The sequence below is a fragment of the Dysidea avara genome, chromosome 10 (genome assembly GCF_963678975.1).
Source record: "Dysidea avara chromosome 10, odDysAvar1.4, whole genome shotgun sequence".
Taxonomy (NCBI): Eukaryota; Metazoa; Porifera; class Demospongiae; order Dictyoceratida; family Dysideidae; genus Dysidea; species Dysidea avara.
The window spans coordinates 5,630,943-5,652,103 of NC_089281.1; the positions used below are offsets into that span (position 1 = coordinate 5,630,943).

At 37.6% G+C, this 21,161-nt stretch overlaps 1 protein-coding gene across 1 annotated transcript; it reads right to left on the reverse strand.

Moving 5' to 3' along the window:
* Positions 1 to 3,166: 3,166 nt before the first annotated feature.
* On the reverse strand, positions 3,167 to 18,803 carry LOC136236167 (uncharacterized). Its single transcript, XM_066026275.1, has 3 exons — positions 18,677 to 18,803; positions 9,250 to 9,371; positions 3,167 to 3,486 (listed from the first exon to the last, which is right to left on the reverse strand). The coding sequence occupies exons 2-3, from the start codon at positions 9,362 to 9,364 to the stop codon at positions 3,275 to 3,277; spliced, it is 327 nt and encodes a 108-aa protein (XP_065882347.1). The 5' UTR covers positions 9,365 to 9,371; positions 18,677 to 18,803; the 3' UTR covers positions 3,167 to 3,274.
* Between the last annotated feature and the right edge of the window lie 2,358 nt (positions 18,804 to 21,161).

The following is a 21,161-nucleotide window of genomic DNA, read 5'->3' on the forward strand; positions in this document are numbered from 1 at the left end:
ACCTAAAATAAAGGATTATTATACTGGTTTTGTACAAATATATACATCCTACAATTTATAGCTATGGCTTGTGCAATAATGAGATAACCCGCCCGCCCGCATGTGTTACTCTATGAGAAGTTGATGAGAAACAAGTTATCTCATTGTAGTGGCCTAACTATATACTTATTACTACCTATACGTACTTAACCAATGTCAAAGTCAGGAAATTCGTCCTCAGCAGTAAGCGAATACTGGCGGAGTATCATTTTTGCATTGTACCTCCACAAAGTCACAGACAGTTGCTGGAGAAGTTGGCACCTAGCAAACTTTCGAGGTAAACCGTTTCTAACAGTTGTTCTGTCAGCTATGGATCCTAAAATTGATAGGGCATATGGTGACCAAACACCAAAGGTCTCACATACAAGAGGGATAAAATCTCCTCCATTATCATTCACAATGTCCTGGTATTGGTTGTCCTTAGCTATCTCACCAACAGCAGCGGCCACCCCAGCCTGAGAAGAAGCAGAAGATATGACAGCAGACTGAGTGGTACTCCTGATGGAGAGATCAAATAGGCAGGACGACCAAGATGAAAGTCAGGGTGGTATATGTCGCCAGGACGAGATCGATCAGATGGAATGCCTTGCTCCCTAAGAACACCAGGGTGATCTTGGAGCAAGGCATGGTGTACAACAGACACTAAAGCATTATGACGCTGGATCTTCAAGGGACCATGAGAGCACCCCAGCAGACGATCACCAAACTGGTCAATGACAGATAGAAAAGTACAGAGTGGTAAAGAAGGGAACAAAGGAATGCCAAGCCACAAACGTAAAGCTATAGTAAAATCGTGAGGAGGAATAGCTAGACCCAAAGCAGGCTGTGGAAGTGCTTTAAGCCAACCACTGCTGGTGCCAGAAGAATGTGATAAAGCACGCAGACGTGCTTGGTCACGAATGGTGGAACTGCTTACAAGCTGTTTAAAAAGTGAATCATCTAAAATGGTTTGAAGGTCAGTTTGAGAGGAGTTTTGCAACACAGAAACAGACATACCTTCGAAGAAAGCGAGGGAACAATCCTCCCCGGGAAATGGCATAAAAACATCAAAAGTTTCCACTAAACATGACACTAAAATACGGGAAGAATTAAAGGACCCCACAAATGCAGGAGCAGCAGAACGCTCAGATTCACGTAGGCCCAAGCCTCCTAACCTAAATGGCAAGGTGGCTTGTGTCCAACTACTATCAGAAATTCCACAACACAAGATTCTACTAAGGCATTCTCGCAACCTAAGGTAAAAATGTGAGGGAAAGGAACCCAAAGAGGAAGATGGCACACAACGTAAAAGGTGAGTGACCTTGCAAACGCTAAGACAGCTCCTAAGCAGATGCAATTCTACTTGAGGGTCCTCGAGGTCAACCAATTTATCCTGAATTGCAACTATTTCATCAAATTGAACAGATAAAAAGGCATCGTAAAGCTGTGGAGGTCCCCAAATAGGAGATCCAAGAAGCTCCAAACCACTGTTCTTGGGGTTGATACGCTTGATGGCAGGATGAAAGTTAGGAAAAGAACTGTCACCAGAAGGCCAGTATAGTTCACACTTGGATAGATTGATGTAAAGACCAAAACTGGGACCCGACTCGGTAAAATGTGAAAGTAATGCGTGAAGACAAGATCTAGTACCTATAAATGTGCCATCATCTACATACCACAGGTTAAGAAGACATGTTTCACTAAAAGAGATGGAACGAAGAAATTGCACCAACACCAAAGAAAAAAGTAAGGGACCAAGAGGATCTCCCTGTTGGACACCTGTGGAAGCAAGAATACGCCTGTGGCCAAACCTCAGCTCAGCAGGTTGACTGTAGCACCAATGTAGGATTATTATTATATATATGTGGTGGTCAAACATTGAATAACGACAGCAAAGTGTAGCTAGTAAACTGATGAGAATAGGATATAAATATATCAAGTGTTTCATCACTCATTTACTTTATTATAATCCTTTAATGCCATTGCCCTGTATGCCAACTTGCAAAGACCATGTGCTGTGAAAACCTTACTGAAGTTCCATGCAACAACATCCATGGCATGCTGCTATAAAATCAACTGTAAATGATTTGAACACCTCAGTCTTGCCTTCGATGCCAATAGCTATTATAAGACTTCTAAAATATCTCAGTGCCAATCTGGGCCATATTGTAGCAGTATCACTAATAAAAAAGACTGCTAGAAAAAGTACAGAAGAGAGCTACTAAATATGTACTAATGTGGTATTCACCATGCCAGCAGCCACTTTACAGTAACCACCTTATTTCAGCTGCCCTATATCAATCTATCATGTAGAGAACATGATGCAATAAACTTATATTTTACAATTTTAAGAGACTCATGTACATTGCATGCATATACAATGAACTTAAGCTAAATTAAATATGATGTATAGTGTCCCAAGTATATGCAAACATAATCACCATGGTTACATGCATAGATAAATATCTTATTATTACACATAAAAGAAATCCCAGTATGATCATGAGTGAGTATTTTCAATAAAATTAATTATTTCACTAATTAAACAACACTGAAAGAATGCATGCAGGGGGCCTATAATTATGATATACTTGTAATTGCAATTACTTCAACTATTGATGACCAATTAAATTTTTGTGATAGCTACCAATAGCATCCAACCATCAAATCAGTAGAGAAGATTAATGCTCACGTGGTACACACTTCAAAATCTCCGTTCAGCAATTTAAACCGATGACTCACAATTTCATTCTGGGCAAAATCCATGTTGTTTTGAATATATACCTAATATTTTTATTGTAATCAGTATTTATTTGATATAAAATTCTAGTTCAGCTTTTCTGTTGATAATGTGGTATCTTTGTCCGTGCACAATAATGATATTATACAACACAGGGATTATGTGCTTGGAATTTTCTCAATAAAGCAGTCTATATAACAATATCAATTTCTCTATTAGAGTATTCACTCATCACCTGTTAATATGGACTGCATGTACTGCAAAATATCCCTTTGACTGTTTTATTTATTATATAAATCAGCCGTCTCATTCAATTTTATAAAATCACTTCCCTAGCCATATTTCCTGCATGCCTGAATAGCTACCTGGCTAACCGTTACTCACAATTTGAACAGCCTGATACATGTGTAACAATATAATCAACACTTTTATGTCTAATATGATCAGTACATCAACATGTAAGTGTATAATAGCTGGATTTAACAGTTTTTAGTTTACCATGCAGGAGTACAATGTTTATACTCCATATATGAGGACCAAAGCAATCCAAACAAGGATCCATGGTGGAAACAGAATGAATATCAGCAAGTGAAGAAGGTGATTAACTTGGTTGTTTTCTTCAACATAAACTTGCTGGGTCCGCACATATGCTGGTGCTGGTGCTGGAGCTGCTTGGTTGTTTACCACTACCACATTAGTAGTGTGAGATGACTGATGAACTTTTGATCCTGCAGTGAACATATTGGATGAGTGAGCTAAACACAGCCTGTCTTGTTTACCATACAAACCTGACATTTTATCTTATCATACAGTACTACTATCATACCGTACAGTAGGGATCACCTCCCCCCCCGCACAAAAAAAGAAAGAAAAGAACATCAGGGCTAAAAACAAAAATTATGAAACAAATTAATGAATATTCAAATATTCTAAATGCATGTATTTGATTCACAAACACTTAACTTAATAGCACATTTGTGCCAATGATCTATTAATACAACTCTTATAAGCCCATTATATATTTATTAGAAAATAACAATACAATTTCATAAAGTTTTAAGTATATCTATAGAATATATTGAATGTGCTCCCATGTGGCATGTGCATTAGTGCTGTACCACCAGTGTCCAATTAACCAGTTATTAACCAGTGTTGTCTAAGTCAGCCAATAACTGGTGAAGAAACCTTTAAACCAGTTATTGCCCACCCACTTGGTAAACCATAAATTACCCCTGTTGACAAGTGTTAACATCATAACATAACCTCAAAGAATGTGTAAATATGTGATTGTAATAACTGTTATTGCAAGACAGGTTGTTGATGGTCACTTTGGTACCACCCTATAAACCTTCCAGCAGGCTTGTTGAGTCTTATTATGTCTGCCAATATACAAACAAACCAATTAACCAGTTATTTCCAATTATTGGTAGGCAATTTGGTGACAAAAATTTTGTAGGTGTACAGCACTAATGTGCATGCCTCGTTTTGGTTTGCCACGTAAATTCATTTCTGACAATGGCCCACAGTTTTTTTCAGTTATACATTTTTTAGATGCCAAGACTGCACCCTAGTCCCAGATCAAATAGTAAAGCTGAAAGGCTTGTGCGAGTTCGTATGTCCTCTACACTTTGCCTTCATCTTTTACATCCCCAATCCTACTATAGTCATTATCTTCATGCAAAAAGAAACCATATTGGGATGCTAATTTTCCATATCAACACCATCTGTACAGGCAAGTATACATTGAGATTGATTTTACCCCTCCCACCAGCAGACATCATGATATTAATAACTTTATCATTTCTCCTATGTAATTATTGCTCTGCAACCCAATTCCTTCAATGTTCTTACATTATGACTGCTCTATTAGAGTATTTCCATGATGCATATTTGTGTCTTAACTCTAGCTTGATCTGTGATTAAATTTAAAGTTATAGTTTACAAAGGCTTTTAGTTCCTTTTTGAAGTAGTTTGTATGTAGGTCTGAGTCAAACATGCTCAAATTTTTGCACAAAATGCTTTCAGGAATTATCCAAAATTTTCATTTATTATGTTTCCATTATGCTTGAAGTAGGTTAACAACAATTCCCCCAGAGAATTTTTTTGAAGTTGTTTATTTATTAAGGCTTTATAGCACAAGTGCTGAAGGTCTGCAGGACGCCTGGTGCTGTTTAAAGATGTATGTTTGAAATGGAGAAAAAAAAATCCATGACTGGACCTGGGCAGCCTCAACATCAGATTTACACTCAAACGCTTACAGGATTATTTGTTATGAGATTGAATTTGCAGCTGGTAGCAATTGAATGATTGATACAGGCTACTTCTGCTGGCACAGTATCAGGAGCAGGCTAAAGAGTTAAGAGTTTGAAGCATGCAACAGATGTGGATTCCATTCTGGGAGGTTGGGGGATGCCCCCAGGGAAAATTTCAGGTCGTAAACACTCTGTAGCCTGTAGCCTGTAGATTTAGTGTGCTGCTACAAGTATATAAATACATAATGTGGTTGTTCTACTAGGTCTAGGGTAGTTGACGGTTCCATTAGAGTGTCGAATACTCTATTAGAATATTTGATCTGAACCTTTGTAAATCAATTCCCTGAATATACTTGACTATAGTAAATAATTGGAAGAAAATAGGATGAATTTGAAGGCTTGTAGCTCAAATTTGAAACAGAGAGGATATCCCATCCTCAGGAAAATTTTCCTGCAAAAATGATAAACTGTGTCCCCTCAATTATCTGACCAACTTAGTACCAAGATGTATTCAGATAATCAAAAAAATCAGATAATTAAAGCCCATTTAATTGTTCAGAGCCCTGTTCAATTACTCTAATAGAATACACACTTTAGACAAAGTACTCTAATAGAACAGTCATTTTTATTCCTCAGATAACAGATTATTGAAAGTTGGATAATCAAGGGAGCACTTCAGATGTAGTTCTGTTGTATTATGACCAAGCTACAAATGTACACATTTCCTTTATTTTTTTCTGTACAATATATATATATACATAACACACAAAAACAGCAAAGCTGTGAAAATATGGTGCGGCCTTAAAAAGCTTAGGTGAAAAAAGTTGTGAAATCAAAGGTGGCGGCCAAGAAATGGCTGCAATGATGTTAACAATGCACACAGCCATTGTTAAAAAAAATTTAGCATTAACACTGTTGCAGCCATTTCTTGGCCGCCACCTTTGATTTCACAACTTTTTTCACCCAGGCTTTTTAAGGCTGCACCATTTTTTCACAGCTTGGCTGTTTTTGTGTGTGGATTTCACTTCTTTTTGCACTTTATAAGGCCCCAAAACCAGCCTATGGCCGACTTGGAGGTTTTTTTACTCACATTTATTCTTTTCTATGCAGACACAATGATGTTTATTAAAGACAGACTTATAAATGTATTGCATTGCATGATTTACTTCAATATTTGATAATATTATTGTAGTACTCCAATAGAGTGTACATTTTTTGAGGACTTCTAATAGAACATACATAGAATGTTCTAGAACAATCTAGTACTTCTATTGGTAAATTTGTGACATTTTATTATAAGCTAGAAATTTCATTTATTTTATATATAAAGCAGAAATTAAGTGAGATGATCAGCCGAGATAGCAGTGGTTCAGTGGTTAAGGATGCAGGTGTTAGCTATGGAGGTCCCTGGTTTGAACTCTGGCAAGTTTTTTTGACATTTTTTGTACTCCTTTTTACGGCGTGGTGACTGCTCTATTAGAGTATCTCGATCCCACAATTTTACACTTGTTTGGTTTTTGCTTTATAATTTTATAGCTGTAAGTCTATTGCTATTCAAACTATCAAAAGGCACTGCTATGATGATCAGCCCATCTACATACCAATTTTCAAGTTATTCCTATACTCAGTTTGCCTTGTAGCCATGACAGAAGCTTGATTTTTTTACATGAATAAATACTCATATATAACTCCTTGGATATTCCTCAGATTCACAGCAAACTTGGTAGGTGAATCCACTGTTACATGCTCTTCATTTGTGCCAAAGATCGAGGCAATTGAGTTACATGTTTGCGTTTTATCATAATTTTTGCGAAGTGTGTGAAAAGAAATCGAAGCCCCCCGTAGCCCCCATACGGCAAAAGAAAAAAACAAAGAAATCAAATCGAAACTTTGAACACCCATATCTCGCAAATGGCTGTTGTGAATTTAATCAAATTTGCTGTGTGGCCTACCCTACCTGGTGGACAGTTATAATGCAAAAATAGTGTCCTTTGGAGAAGGGCTATGCACGTATGAAAAAGTTTTTTTCTTTCACCCTGTCAATATACTCATGGGTGTGGTGCGCTGGCTTTCATGGCCGCACGACACACTACCGTGTGTCTTGATATACACACTTGTATGGTCATGTGCACCTATTCCTAGATAGGCCGCATGACACACTACTGTGTGCTGGGGCGTTACTATTCAGTGGACTGGACTACTGGACTGGAACACTGGACTGACATATTTTTGGTTTTGCACATTCTATGGTTGGATTTACGGGGTCTTGCTAGTAAGCACCTTTAGGGAGCCTGCAGCCCACTTCTAAACACTGAAAATGAACAGTGAAATGTGCGAAAACTGTCTCTTAATAATTTTGCTACTGTTCATTATGCCACTATACAACACTTATTCCTTACCTTGGTGTGTAGTAATGCTGCAGGAAGTGCAGGGAATGTGACAGCAATAGTTGCTAGCAATCAACTTGCCAGTAGACAATTTCCTTCGGGATATCCTTAGGGCAAGCTAGTCTTGCATGGCCACTGAGACCTCTAGTTGAGTGCAGAGGCTTACCTATTAGAGATTTTTCACTATGGGCGCTTATAATCTTTAATTGATAAGCTCCTGCACTGAAACAGAAGTCTGGCAGCACAACTAGCTTGCTCTTCAAGCTTGCTCTAAGGATATCTCAAAGATATTGTCTACTGCCTACTGGCAAGTTGATCGCTAGTTAACTATTGCTGTAATATTCCCTGCACTGCCTGCAGCATTACTACACACCAGGGTAAGGAATAAGTGCTGTATAGTGGCAAAATGAACAGTAGCAAAATTATTAAGAGACAGTTTCCGCATATTCCACTGTTTGTCTTCAGCATTTAGAAGTGCGCTGCAGGTGCTCTAAGGGTGCTTACTAGCAAGACTCCGTAAATACAATCATAGAACGTGCAACACCAAAATATGTCAGTCCAGTAGTCCAGTCCACTGAATAGTAACCGCCATGGTGTGATACACAAACTGTGGCATCTATTCTTCTACACTAACTTCATACAGTACGATAGTTACTGTATAGTAGGGACCACAAAGGAGTAGGCGTGGCCAACAAAATAATATCACCCAAAAAACAGCCTCAATTTCCCCTGACAATGATGAGGCAATATTGGTTAGGTGAAACTAAGCCCAAACAAGCTTTCAGATCGACCTGAAATGCTTTCATCAAGTTGTTACAGAATTTTTAAAATAATTTATTTAATGGAATTTTCTACTGACTGACTGACTGATGCCTTCAGACAAGCGTAACTTGATAATGGCTAAGGCTACGGGCTTGATTTTTTTACTGTTTGATGTCGCTTCGGCCCGACAGGTTCCTTTTGGCATACCGCAGTACGTACAATGTATTCTTCATGGACTTACAAGTGTCCTCCTTTGTGTCCCATTCATCTTTGCTGACAGCGAAAAGTGTTGATTTGGCGATGGCACGTGATGGCTTCCCTTCGTAATGGAAATCGTCCGTATTTGTCATAGTGGCTATTTTGATAGCAGAGGTGCTTTTCAAACAGTTCTTGATTCGTACTGCTGTGTAACGGGTTGAACAAAGCTGACAACAAAGTGTAATGGATACTTCGATACTTCACTTTTCAGACGATAATTGATATAACTGGGGCATGCGGCACCATTTCTTTCTTTCGATATGTGTGGATTGCTGATGTGCTTTTCGAACAGTTCTTGATTCAAAATGCTGAGTAACAGGTTGGACATAGCTAACAACGAAGCGTAATGGATACTTCACTTTTCAGACAATAATTGGGGGGCGCGGTGCCATTTCAGATGCGGTATACGTGGGTTCACCAGTCATAATAATTTATCTACAAAAAAGTTAACAAACAAGTACACAGAAAAATTTGGAATTGTAGGGACCATAACACATCGATAAAAGTACTGAAACAAGCTGGAGTAGTGCACGATATTAAATCACAGTAAAACAATAAGAAGTGTTATATCCCTACTGTGCTCAAGATACCATAATGGAAATGCACAGTAGGGATATAACACTTCTTATTGTTTTACTGTGATTTAATATCGTGCACTACTCCAGCTTGTTTCAGTACTTTTTATCGATGTGTTATGGTCCCTACTCTAGTTGAAAATTCCTTTGTACTTGTATATACTGTATATAGTACAATACAGAACATAAGCCATTGGTTATCAGTGCATAATGAAATCATAATTTAAATTTTCAGCAATACAACATATAGAACTAACCAATGTTACGATCAACAGTTTTAACAGGCTGAGGATAATTGTACTCCTTAGGAGTGTAGTAGACTTTTTGTGATGGAGGGTAGTGAACACTTGTGGAATAAATCTTTGCACTCATCTGTAACCTAAAAATTTGCAAATACATAAATAAACGCATACTGCAGGTATGTTTGTGCTTATATGCCCCCGTATGACATACATACAAAACTCATACAAGGTAAATTTTAAAATACCCTAATAGAACACAGATCTGCTCATGAAATACTCTAATATAACAGATACTTATTCAGTCCAGATAATTGAGGGTTCGGATAATGGAGGTTCTAATTCCTCAATACTTACATGGATAAATACCATGATAAACGTCCCTTGTTTTTCTTACAAAACCACAGATAACGAAACTATATGGCTTGTGTAAACTGCATGCGATGTGTATGGACCCCACCCATTAATTAACCCTTCAAGCTATAAACAGTTTGAAAGCCCTCTTCTTCTACTACCAAATCATCTAGACAACTTACAGAAACACACACAACTGATGTTTTTTGAAGCGGAGAAAGGCATGTGATTGTTCCGTTTCAGACTTGATTGTACAGTACTTATAATTTGTAATTGTTTGGGCTTAATCAGCTTTGCTGTCTGCTCTTTTCACCTAAATATAATAATAGAAAAATAATCGCCATGGCTCTGAACGATGGGTGCCACCATCTTGCTAATTCAATGCATGACATCACACTATACATTTTTAGATTCCTTATCACGTGCTGAATAGGCTATAATTCCAATTACAGTGCACTGTGACCAGGGAAACAAAACTATACGTTAATTCTATATTGCCAAATGCTGTATCTTGCCCACGGTTCTTCTCATCACAAAACGCCAAACACCATTAGAAGCACCCAGGCTTGAACAATTGGGTGGTGATTTCAGCTTCGTAGCCCCTAGGACAAATGAGTTATGGGTCTGTTTGTAAAGAGAGCATTTTTGGCAATATATTAGCCATTGGGTTATATACTGCATTTAAATTTGGTAACAAACCACTTATGAATATCATGATTGTTATACAGCCCAGAGAAGACCAGACTTATCATTTCATTTTACACACTAAAATTTTACACCAGAGTATAAATTAATTCAATTTTATTAGGTGGAGATGTAATGGCCAAGAGAAATTTAGAAATTTATCAAACTGAGGGTGGATGATGGTCGGTGAAATACGGGTTTATAAAATAGTTATGGAAGGACTTGGTAATCATTGCTAAATAGTTTTTAACCTAAAAATGGACAATTTTTTTGTAGGCTAGTGAAACAAAAGAATAATATGGTAGTACTGTATATTAGGGATAGTGGAGGTTTGCATTTTCTCATGACCGGATCTGCAAAAACCTGACACAATCGCGCATTTTTGAAATTCCTGTTTATTAAATATTTATAATCTACTTAGCCAAGTGTACCTTCTGGTAAAGTTTCAGCCTCATATGCCAATAACTTTGTGAGTTACAGCCCTACAAAGTAGCAACAACAGAAAAATCGGTTTGTACAGCAAATATAGGGAAAATAAAATACAGGCGCTTACAAAAACGGTTGTAACTTACCAACGGGTTGAGGTATGGAGCCAAAAGTTTCACCATCATGTTCACCACGAACAGGGGAATCAATTACTGGATAAGTTTCCCTTTATTCACCTCTCTTCACTTTATACAAAGGCAAAATTCGTGAAGAAACATTGATCGCATACAATCGCTTCAATGTGATGTAAACAAACACTCATAACTTATGTATCCTTGGGTCTACTGCATCGAAACAAAGATTTTCCAACTTCTCTTAAGCAGGTGAATAAGATGATATCCTGGGTTTTATTGCTAATCCCTTCCTTCACTAAAAGGTGTTCAAAATTTTTTTGGAATTTTTTCAATAATACGCAAGTGTTTCACCCAATGTATTCAATGCTTTATACTGTAAATTTAGGCTTGCACAATTGTGTCGAGTTTTTGCAGATCCGGTCACAAATACTGACCAGAAACTAGCCTCGCACAATACCTTCATGGTGGTGCATCGGCAGTGTATAACCAAGCACAAAAGGGCTTTCAGTACAAGCTGAAATGCTTTGAATACATTGCTACAAAATTATAATTTCCTTTATTCAGTGGAATTTTCTACTGACTGGCTAACTGCCTGCTGACCTGATGCCTTCGTATGTGGAGGAGTGTTTTCCAAAACTAGGCAATAAAATGATCTTTTAAAAGAGCACTACGATGGCTATAGACTCATGAATATATTGGGAAAGTAGTCATAGACTAGTATTAGCGATTTCAGAGTATTTTTAATAATTGCATACTTTGAATATTTTAGATTCTAGATTTGTAAAGGAACATTCCACTAAGCAAGATGTGAAGAAATTTTCTTAATATCTTTTTTCGTTACCATTTTATGACTCAAAATGTCTGACAGTGTAAAGAATTTTCTGTACGGACTTGCCCATTGAAAATATGGCACCGCTACAGTAATTGGTTATAACTTGAGTATACAACAATATATGTGCATGAAATTTTTACTGTAGTGAAATGAACAAGTGTACACATTGAAAATGCAATTACAACATGTTTGCCCACTATAATACTGTAATGATTGCTAATTTGCATACTGCTTTGGTGCATATTGAATCCCTAGTTAGGCACCAATGTAAATTACAACAATAAAAATGCCTTTTTCATTGCTTTTGATTTCATATCAACTATTAGGTATGCCATGAATCTCATCTATATTAAATATTGTACTTTGACCCTTGTATCTTCAGCACACAGCCAAATCACCAAATCACTATTATATCACTTTATGCACATATTAAGAACTTATTTCGGTGATCTTAGCCACCATAATCACTCCAATGCAACTTCACATAGTGTGTAAAGCACATTTATATTAAGCAGGATTGAATGGTATCACCCTTAAGCTATGACACATAGGTCTACTAATATAGCAAAATCTTTGATTAAGTAGGCAGTGAAAAACAACCATTTAATCATTCCTACATGAATATATCTACCAGACACTATTTATGCAACAAAATAGACGAGTGTATTGATAGCAGCAATACCATAATTAGCAGCCCTAGGCTTATCACAGATACAAAACCATGTTTATAAAACTCAAAACCTGCTAATAGCCGCAGCAAATAACTATCAAAATACATGTTCATCGATGACAGAAGGTTACACTACAACATAAAATCCATGTTACAAGAGCGTACCTCCAGATTCCAGTACAGTTTGTGTCGGGAAAATTGGTAAAATCATACTCAAACATAAAAAATTCCATCATATTTGGATTCAGCACCCCAGATTACCCTATAGGGCTACTGAAACTGGCAGTAAAAGTGGTGGTAAGGCCATGATTCGCATAATAATAGCGGTGCCACTTCTCCCATTCAATAATCTGTACAAAATGATTCCCATTAGAAATGTACGGGGAAAATAATTACGTAAACATTAATTTACAATATCTTTATGATGACTTCACGGAATTTTACGGGGTAAAGATTAAAACGTGTGTAAGTGACTGCAGATTGAAACCACGGGTATGGATAACAATTTCAGTAAGTTTATAATTGTTACTTGTACAGTGTAATTGACAGTGTAAAATTTGGGAGGTCTAAAATCACTACTAGTATTACAAAAAGTAGTTAAACAAGAGATGAATGATGGTATTACAGCATAGCTCAGTGGGAAAGTCCCTACTTGGCATTGAGCAAAATAATTGTTAAGCTAATGTGCAAAAGAAGGGACTTTCCCACTGAGCTATGCTGTAATACCATCATTCATCTCTTGTTTCACTACCTTTTGTTGCATAGATCCCTACTTCATTTTTAAATTTACAATTTAAAAAACATACTAGTTTGTTTAGTTTTTGTTGTGTAGCATAACTAGCTACAATGTAACTTGTGACTTGAATATCATACATGACTGTTGTATTAGAGTATATCTCGAGTTAGCCAAGAGGTGTGCAGTTAGCTAGACCAATAAGGGATGAGGTTATTTTGTTTACTGTTTATTTATTTATTTATTTTTTTATTTATTTATTAATGCTTTACAGCGCAGGTGCTGAAGGTCTGTAGGGCACCTGGTCCTACAGCCTGCTCAAAGACTTTAGCTACTTAGACTTTAACTACTTAAGGTGTGTTTGAAAAGTTGGAGAAAGGAGAAAAAATCCATGACTGGACCTAGGTAGCCTCGAACCTGCAGCCATCCGATTTACGCTCGAACGCTTACAGGAGTCTACCAGGTGGTCAGGATGTTTTCTCCTTGTTATTTTCATGTAATTATATCCATAGGAATTCTAGAGAGTAACTCATTATCTCTAAGTACCCCAAGTAGAACCAAATGGACACTAGTTTATTTATTAATGCTTTACAGCACAAGTGCTGAAGGTCTGTAGGACACCTGTTAAGTACACAGCTAGATTGTTAAGAGGTGTAGTCTCCATACTCTATTGCTATTAGCCTACCTAGATCTTAAATTTATGGGCATGGTAGCAAACCTATTGTGGATGGGATCCCAATCGCGAACTGTTGCATATATCTAGTCTTATAGTAGCACCAGGACTGAAGCGCTTCTGAAATCCAGCTCTGAAATAATTCTGTGGCATCTAAATATGTTGCTGAAATAAAGTGCTGATATGGAAAATTAATGCCTCGATATGGTGTCGTTGGATGAAGAAGACAAGCAGCCTGATAGAAAATAAAAGAAGAAACAAGGCGCAGAGGGCCTACACTCGTCAGGACCCCAAAAGGCACATCCCACTGGTGAGTTTGTTATTGTGACATAAAATGGTGGCCGTGCACTGTTTTGTTTGGCCTCTAGCCTTGCAACTGTGGTCAGTGAGTGAGGCAGTGAGACTAAAATTCGAGTTTTGGAGATTTTTTAACAATTCTATATCTGGCCACCTGTAAGTGTTTTGTTATATTTAATGTATTATATGGACTAGTACTATTCCGTAAAAGTGATTTTCGTTGAGTAAAATGTCTCTAGGATGATCTTTACAGGCAGAATTTTGGGCAGTGTGCGACATTTTCAAAGCAATCCCTACTTAAATGGTACTACTGTACCATTTGATATAGAGGAAATATAGTTACACACTGCATTTCAGAAAAGCTGTAGCTCCTGCATTAGTGAAGATTGAAACATTGTAATAAAGCAGCCATGTATATACACAGTCATTTTAAAATTTATTTTTGACCTGCCAGGTTGCCTGAGTGATAAACGAAAAATTAAATTCTCCCGTGGTAGACAAGTTGGTTCAGGAAATGACATTAAGATTCAGTGGTGACTGAATTAAGCCATACAACTATCTTAAGAGTCAGGCTGGAGTACAATGAGTTGTGTACAAGTACAGATGAGCTAAAAGAGAACAAGACAAAGAAGTGTAATAAGTTAGTTTTCATTTCTAGCTTCTAGCTATATCATTCATGTAGTAACAAAATAAGCTGCAGGAACAGCAGCAGCATATTATTAGTTAGCTAGATACATTTATGCACTTTTGAAACAATTTTTGAACCAAATGTATGTAGAGTCCACTAACTGTGATTAATGAGATATTGTCTGCGGAGTCTGGTGACTGAAGCCAATCACACATTTGGCCCAAAACTTATTGGCAACTTACTAACTATTCTTTAAAAGATAATGTTAAACTTTGTCACTACAACCATCGTGGCCAAACCACCTTTTTTTCATTATTTGAGTGATTGTGATTGTTGGCGGTCTAACGAACATCATTCTAAAAAGGAAAAAAAACAGTCTGGCCACATGAGACTACATCCATCTTGCATTGCAGGAATGTGCCCACAGTGGTTGGTACTGACCACCACTCAAATAAAATAGTCACCACAACAACCACTACAGATTCACCTCTGATATACACAAGTCACACTACTTTTCTGGACTCAACACTGTCTCCTGTAACCACCACTCTTCTAAACCTGGGCACGTAACTGGCATTGTTCCTTTAGTAACAACCATTTCTTAGGTAGTGTAACATACGTCTAGAGACTCAAAAGTGTAACTAACTACCATCTTTCTGATATTGCTCATAAACTATTGTGGCTATTCATGGCATCCTGTAATTATGTATATACATTCTCTGAATATCTCTATACAGTGACCCAGTCACATTTGTCGGTTGTAAAGAGGTGTCCTTAGTTAAGGGGTACACAAACTAATAATACTGTTGATTTGAAACCACATACAAGCATCCTTGATAAAAGATTATCCAGGGTGTCCTTAACACTGTACTAACAGGTACATTTCCCATATGGTCTGCTCCTTTGCTCATGCTGTAGTGGTCTTCAGAAGAATCTGAGAATATGTATATTTACGGGACATTGTTACATCGTGTGAGTAGCCATTATAATTTATGAAAAATATCTGAAAATATTCGAACATTCGAAAATAAAAGATACACTTTGAGATTCTGGATGTATGAATTTTGTCATAATCTCAGTAATGATGTTGGAGACTGTTTAAAAAATTTCTTGTAAACAAAGACTATTCAGCGCTTTATTGCAGAGAAGTCAGTTAATAAGGGTTCCTTTGTGGCTAAGTAGTTTTAGGCCAAATATGACATTTTCTCTACAAGCCATAATTAAACATGCAGCTTTAATAATGGTACTCCACAGATATATAGTGCTTAACAATTAGGGCTGAACAATAGTTGCAACCTATTGATTATCGTGATAGTAAGTAACAATTGTGATAATGATAATATGCTATCATGATAATGCATATCTGTGCTTAGTCAAAAAGGCACAAACACGATATTGTTAAAGTTGAGATAACTGTGAAAGTCCAGTGGAGTGTGCATAACAAAGATTACAACTGTAATACATACCAATTTTACCAATGGAGTGTTGTATAGAAAAGTAGATTCGTGGTGTGTAATTGGATTACTAGCGTATCGTATATGTGAGTCTGACAACTGCTAGTAATATTGTGATGCTGTCACTATCATGATATATAAAAGTCCATTAACAATATATTCGTTTATTAGCTAATTCACACTGGTGGTTTTTGAGATGTTAATAAAGCATCCCATATTTTATGTATCTATCAATATTAAGCCCCACTACCACTCTCCTGTAATTACTAGGGTTTTGGGCTTGATTTGATACGAAATTCTGCCCCACTATATAGTGGGGCATTTGACCGTTTGAAATTTTGTCACTTACCTACATAAGAACTAACCTGCTTCATATATTGTAGCCATGCTACGTGGAGATTTGACCACTAGTCATGCCCCCATGGGTGAAGAATAGGCTGGCGGCGCCTGCCCCTTCACAAAAAGAGGAAGGGTCTGGTCACTCTAGCATTACAGAGTTGCAACTATGGAATTTAGTTAAACAATGACGTCACATCATAATAATGGCAGCAGCATGAATGGCATGTCTAACAGCCATACAAAGTAAGTATAGTTCCTGAAATAGGTTAACAAATGGCAGCTAACATTCCATACCGATTAGGCAGCATCACTAGTACATCAGTTCCAACCGAGAGGTCTGCAACTCATAAAAACCCTGTACAAGATTTCAAATCTTTAACTTTTCCCCAAGATTTCAAAGATTTTATAGCAAGATTTCAAGATTACAGTGCAAAGAAATTTCATGTAATTAGATCACAAGATGCTTAGCGTCCGGAAACTTTTGCGAGTGAAGAATGGAAACTTTACAAGTGAATTTTTCAGATTTCGAAATCTCTTGGAGCCATATGAGAGTTCCAGACCAATGTAAGGTGTAGCACATGTAATGCTAATTATACGAAGGTATACATAAAATATGAGATATTTTTTTAAGATTTCGATTTTAAAAAATCAGGAGATTTCAAAGAGGCTGTAGAAACTTTCAAAGGAGTTGCGGACCCCTCAATTCCAACTACAAGGACCTTTACTACCTCCACCTTTGAAGAGCACTTCCTCCATTGTCGACTACAAGCAGCTTTAATCATAACACATCTTCACAAAACTTTGTGGCAAACTCTTCTACGTGACATATTATGTAATTCTATAGTATTTATGGTAACTCCAAAATAAACTAGGGCTGAGCGATACTACCGTTTTAGCGATATATCGCGATATTTTGAAAGTATCAATATCGCGATATTTTGTTATTAACTATCGTGATACCATGCCTATGCATTACTGTCATTAAAAATACATTACTGTCATTAAAAATCAATTAGTTATGCAGTACTAGGCTAAGAATCCTTGTAAATGATAAAGTCCACCCATTTGGTTTCCCCTGCAGAGAGGTGTGAACACCATAACAACCTCAAAGCATGTGTTACAATAACTGTTACTGTAAACAAGGATGATAGTGGCTAGTTTGTTATCACCTATAAGGACTTCCTGCAGGAATGCTGAGCAATATGCTATGTAGCACCAGCAATGATTGACTTATTTGTAAGTATCGTGAACTATTCAGTATCATGAATAGTGGCTTTAGTATCGATCGTGATACTAAAATGGCGGTATCGCTCAGCCCTAAAATAAACATTAAAAATTTTGTAATTACCAACAATGCAATCTGATTGGTGTTACCTGTTTTAAATTCTGTAACACATTACAAATTTTAATTTCCTTAACATGTTAAAAATTTTGAACGCTAGAGTGACCAGATCAGACTAGGTGGAGAATTTGATTTCAGGTTTTAGTCAATTCCCCCACTGTTCCCAGGAGGGGATAGGCAGGGTAGATGCAATACATGACGGATGTTTCCCTTGATGTTTCCCAGTGTTCAGTAAAACATCATGGCTATTCACATGACGTAATGGTGTCCCGTAATTCTTCTGAAGACCTCTAGTATTGGAAGGACTGATAATGATGATTTATACGTATTACGGCTCAAGACAAATTAAATAAGGGGCCTAGACGCGTACGCAGGGGTATCAAGGAGCTTTAAAGCAGCTGGAGCCCGCCTGGCAAGCAGGGGTTAATCTGGGGGGGGGTGGGCACAGGCCCCCTCTGGGTTAGCTATTGCCCCCCCCTAGGTTTATACCTAAAGCCTTGAGAAATGGAAAGGTTTAATTGATCCCAAAGTTGTATAATCCAATGGTCAATATTCAATGGCATCACAGTAAAATTTCACCAAAATTGAGTATATTTACACCTAAATTTTCAAAATTTTCCTGGGGGAGCATGCCCCCAGACCCCCCTAGAATCCGAAGCGACGTACTTCGCCCCCTCTAGGTTAATATTCTGGGTTGAGCCCTGGCAAGGCAAGTACACACACACATATCAATTATTAATATAGTTTAACATCTATAAAAGACTATCATAGTTTGACCATTGTGCTGGCCTAGGAATCATTGCAAAGCACCCTGATAAGCAATCGTCACTACTATAAGTAAAAGTACACAATGTGTACTAAACGTGCGCAAAACCTTACCAGTTTTGATGTGATGGTGACAGGTGTATGACAAGGACAAACAGTTCTTGTATGAAGACTCTTCTCTTTCTTGCTCTTCGCCTAGTTTGCTCGTACAGCTGCTCTCGCACGTGAAGTATTCCACGCATGCGTGTTGCGGGATTGTATTTGCAACAACCGGCCATGCGCGGTTTGAGCATGCGCGTGTTTTGAATAATAAAACGCGCGCAATACTGCGGTTTTCCAAGTTCTTGCAATGCAAAGCGTCATGCGCTAATATTGTATCAGTATGCGCAGTTCTTTAACTACACCTGTCTACCTGCCAAAGATATACCGTGGATTGCGCATCCGTGGTCACCAATGTCTATGGTGTCACGTGAAATTGGACCAATGAGAACGAAATTTGAATGGAAGTCCTCACATTTGATTGGCTATTTGGTCGAATCCAAAAAAAAATTAATGACAACGGATGCGCAATCCACGATATATAAATGTTGATGCCACCAACATCGACAACCACAAAAACGTGATTCGACAAATGTGCTAACAGTACGCAGGTATCGAAGCCGTTCAATTCCGCGTCAGTTAAATCATTGCATAACCGGAATTATACACACTTTTACGGCAGGTATACCGGATCATCACTAGTTAGCAAATACCAAAACCCTGCATTGCACGCATTTTATTATTCAAAACACGCGCATGCTCAAACCGCGCATGGCCGGTTGTTGCAAAGACAATGCAATTTTCTGTAAGCTGGAATTAATGCCAGGCTCGGTAACTCGGTTACAAAACCTGCTTTACAATCTCGAAGTGCTTTCTATCCGTAATTATTTTTTTCCTGGGTTTTATGGACTGCCCTTGCCTACCACCCCTAGCACAAAGAAAGGCACGTGCTGGACAACTGAAAAAGACAATAGAAAAGTAGAGAAATGCAGCCAGCATGTTACTCTGACAAGCGGGACTCGGCCATAGGTGGTGGAGCCAGGGGGACCATGGCCCCTCCACTTGGACAATGTCGGTTTGCAAGAAAAGATCGACATACTCTAATAGAACAGTCCATTCTAGATACTCTAATAGAGCAGTCACAGTACTCAAAGAAGCAGTGTAGTAAGTTACTTAGCTACGTATGTGTAGTTATAAATAAGGGGATTTAGGGTAGCTATTGTCAGCAGGCAGCTACCTTTTTTTTTTTTTTTTTGGTCTTCAGCTTTTAATAAAGCTGGCCTGGCCCCCTCACTCTTTGGCCTGCTCCACCCAGGGACGGATCCAGGGGGGGTTCCATGGAACCCCCCTTTTGAAAAGCCTCTCTCACTCGAGATACTCTAACAGAGCAGTCAAATTGAGATACTCTAATAGAGCAGTCAAATTGAGATACTCTAATAGAGCAGTCACAGTAGTCTTTTGAGGAGCAGTGTAGCAAGCTATATATCTAGTTATAAATAAGGAAGGAAATAAAGTTGGTGAGGTGGGAGCTATTGTCAGCAGGCGATGACCTTTTTTTTTTTTTTTTGGTCTTCAACTTATACAGCTAGACTAAAGTTGCAATTTCAAAGTGGAACCCCCCTTTTTAAAAGTCTGGATCCGCCCCTGAGGACTTCACTTGCACTAAATCCATTGGTGGTGGAGCCCTAGTGTAAACACCATCCGTAAATAGACTGCCCGTACTTTTATTGTAATATCCGCAAGTTTTCGTACACTACACTAAGCTAATGGATGAATTTCATAATAACTAAAGTTGCCCCTAGCAACCTGAATTTTATAAGGATAGCATATGTACGTCATGAGATATAACATTTTAAAGTTTGTCATTTTTTCATACATAATGTTACATTATACATTATCTAATGAGAGGGGGCAACAGTTGCCCCTTCTGGGCAATCACATAAATAATGTGTGGAAAAACAACAAATTCAATTAATGTCACTTCTCAATTTAACATTATTTGTAGCTGTGAATCTCACAATTAACCTCTCCAAATTTTAAAATGATGGAGTATATAGATCATGAGATATGACATTTTGAAATTTGTGGTTTTCTCATACCGGCATTATCCATGTGATTACCCAGAAGGGGCAACTGTCACTCCCTCCCATAGATAATGTATGGGGAAACTGCAAACTTTAAAATGTCACATCTCATGATCTATATATGCTACCCTTTTAAAAATTGAAGATGTTATTTTTGACATTCACACCTACAAAATAATGTAAATTCAGGTTGCTAGGCGCAACGGTTTAAAATTCCTTAATATGAAATTCATCTATTGGTGTATTTATGTCATGTGTATCTTCAGAGTATGATGTAGTAGTAGAGCAGCTAAGCAACAAATTTTGATGAAATCGTTCACTTTGTGATAAAAGTACCAAATTTTCTGTGAAGGTATACTAAATCATTTGAGATATGGTCATCGGTGCCACATCAAAATCATTGCCTTAGGGCATGTTTTGAAACTTTCAAACTAGGTTGTAAGCCCATTTCTATGGGGTTCCAAAGTGGACAAAAA

Bases quoted from the DNA above. Each gene is read 5' to 3' on its own strand.
- LOC136236167 (XM_066026275.1), bottom strand. From the start codon at position 9,364: ATGAGTGCAAAGATTTATTCCACAAGTGTTCACTACCCTCCATCACAA. The intron at 3,487-9,249 runs GTTAGTTCTATA...TGTTCACTGCAG, and splicing joins AACTGTTGATCGTAACATTG to GATCAAAAGTTCATCAGTCA.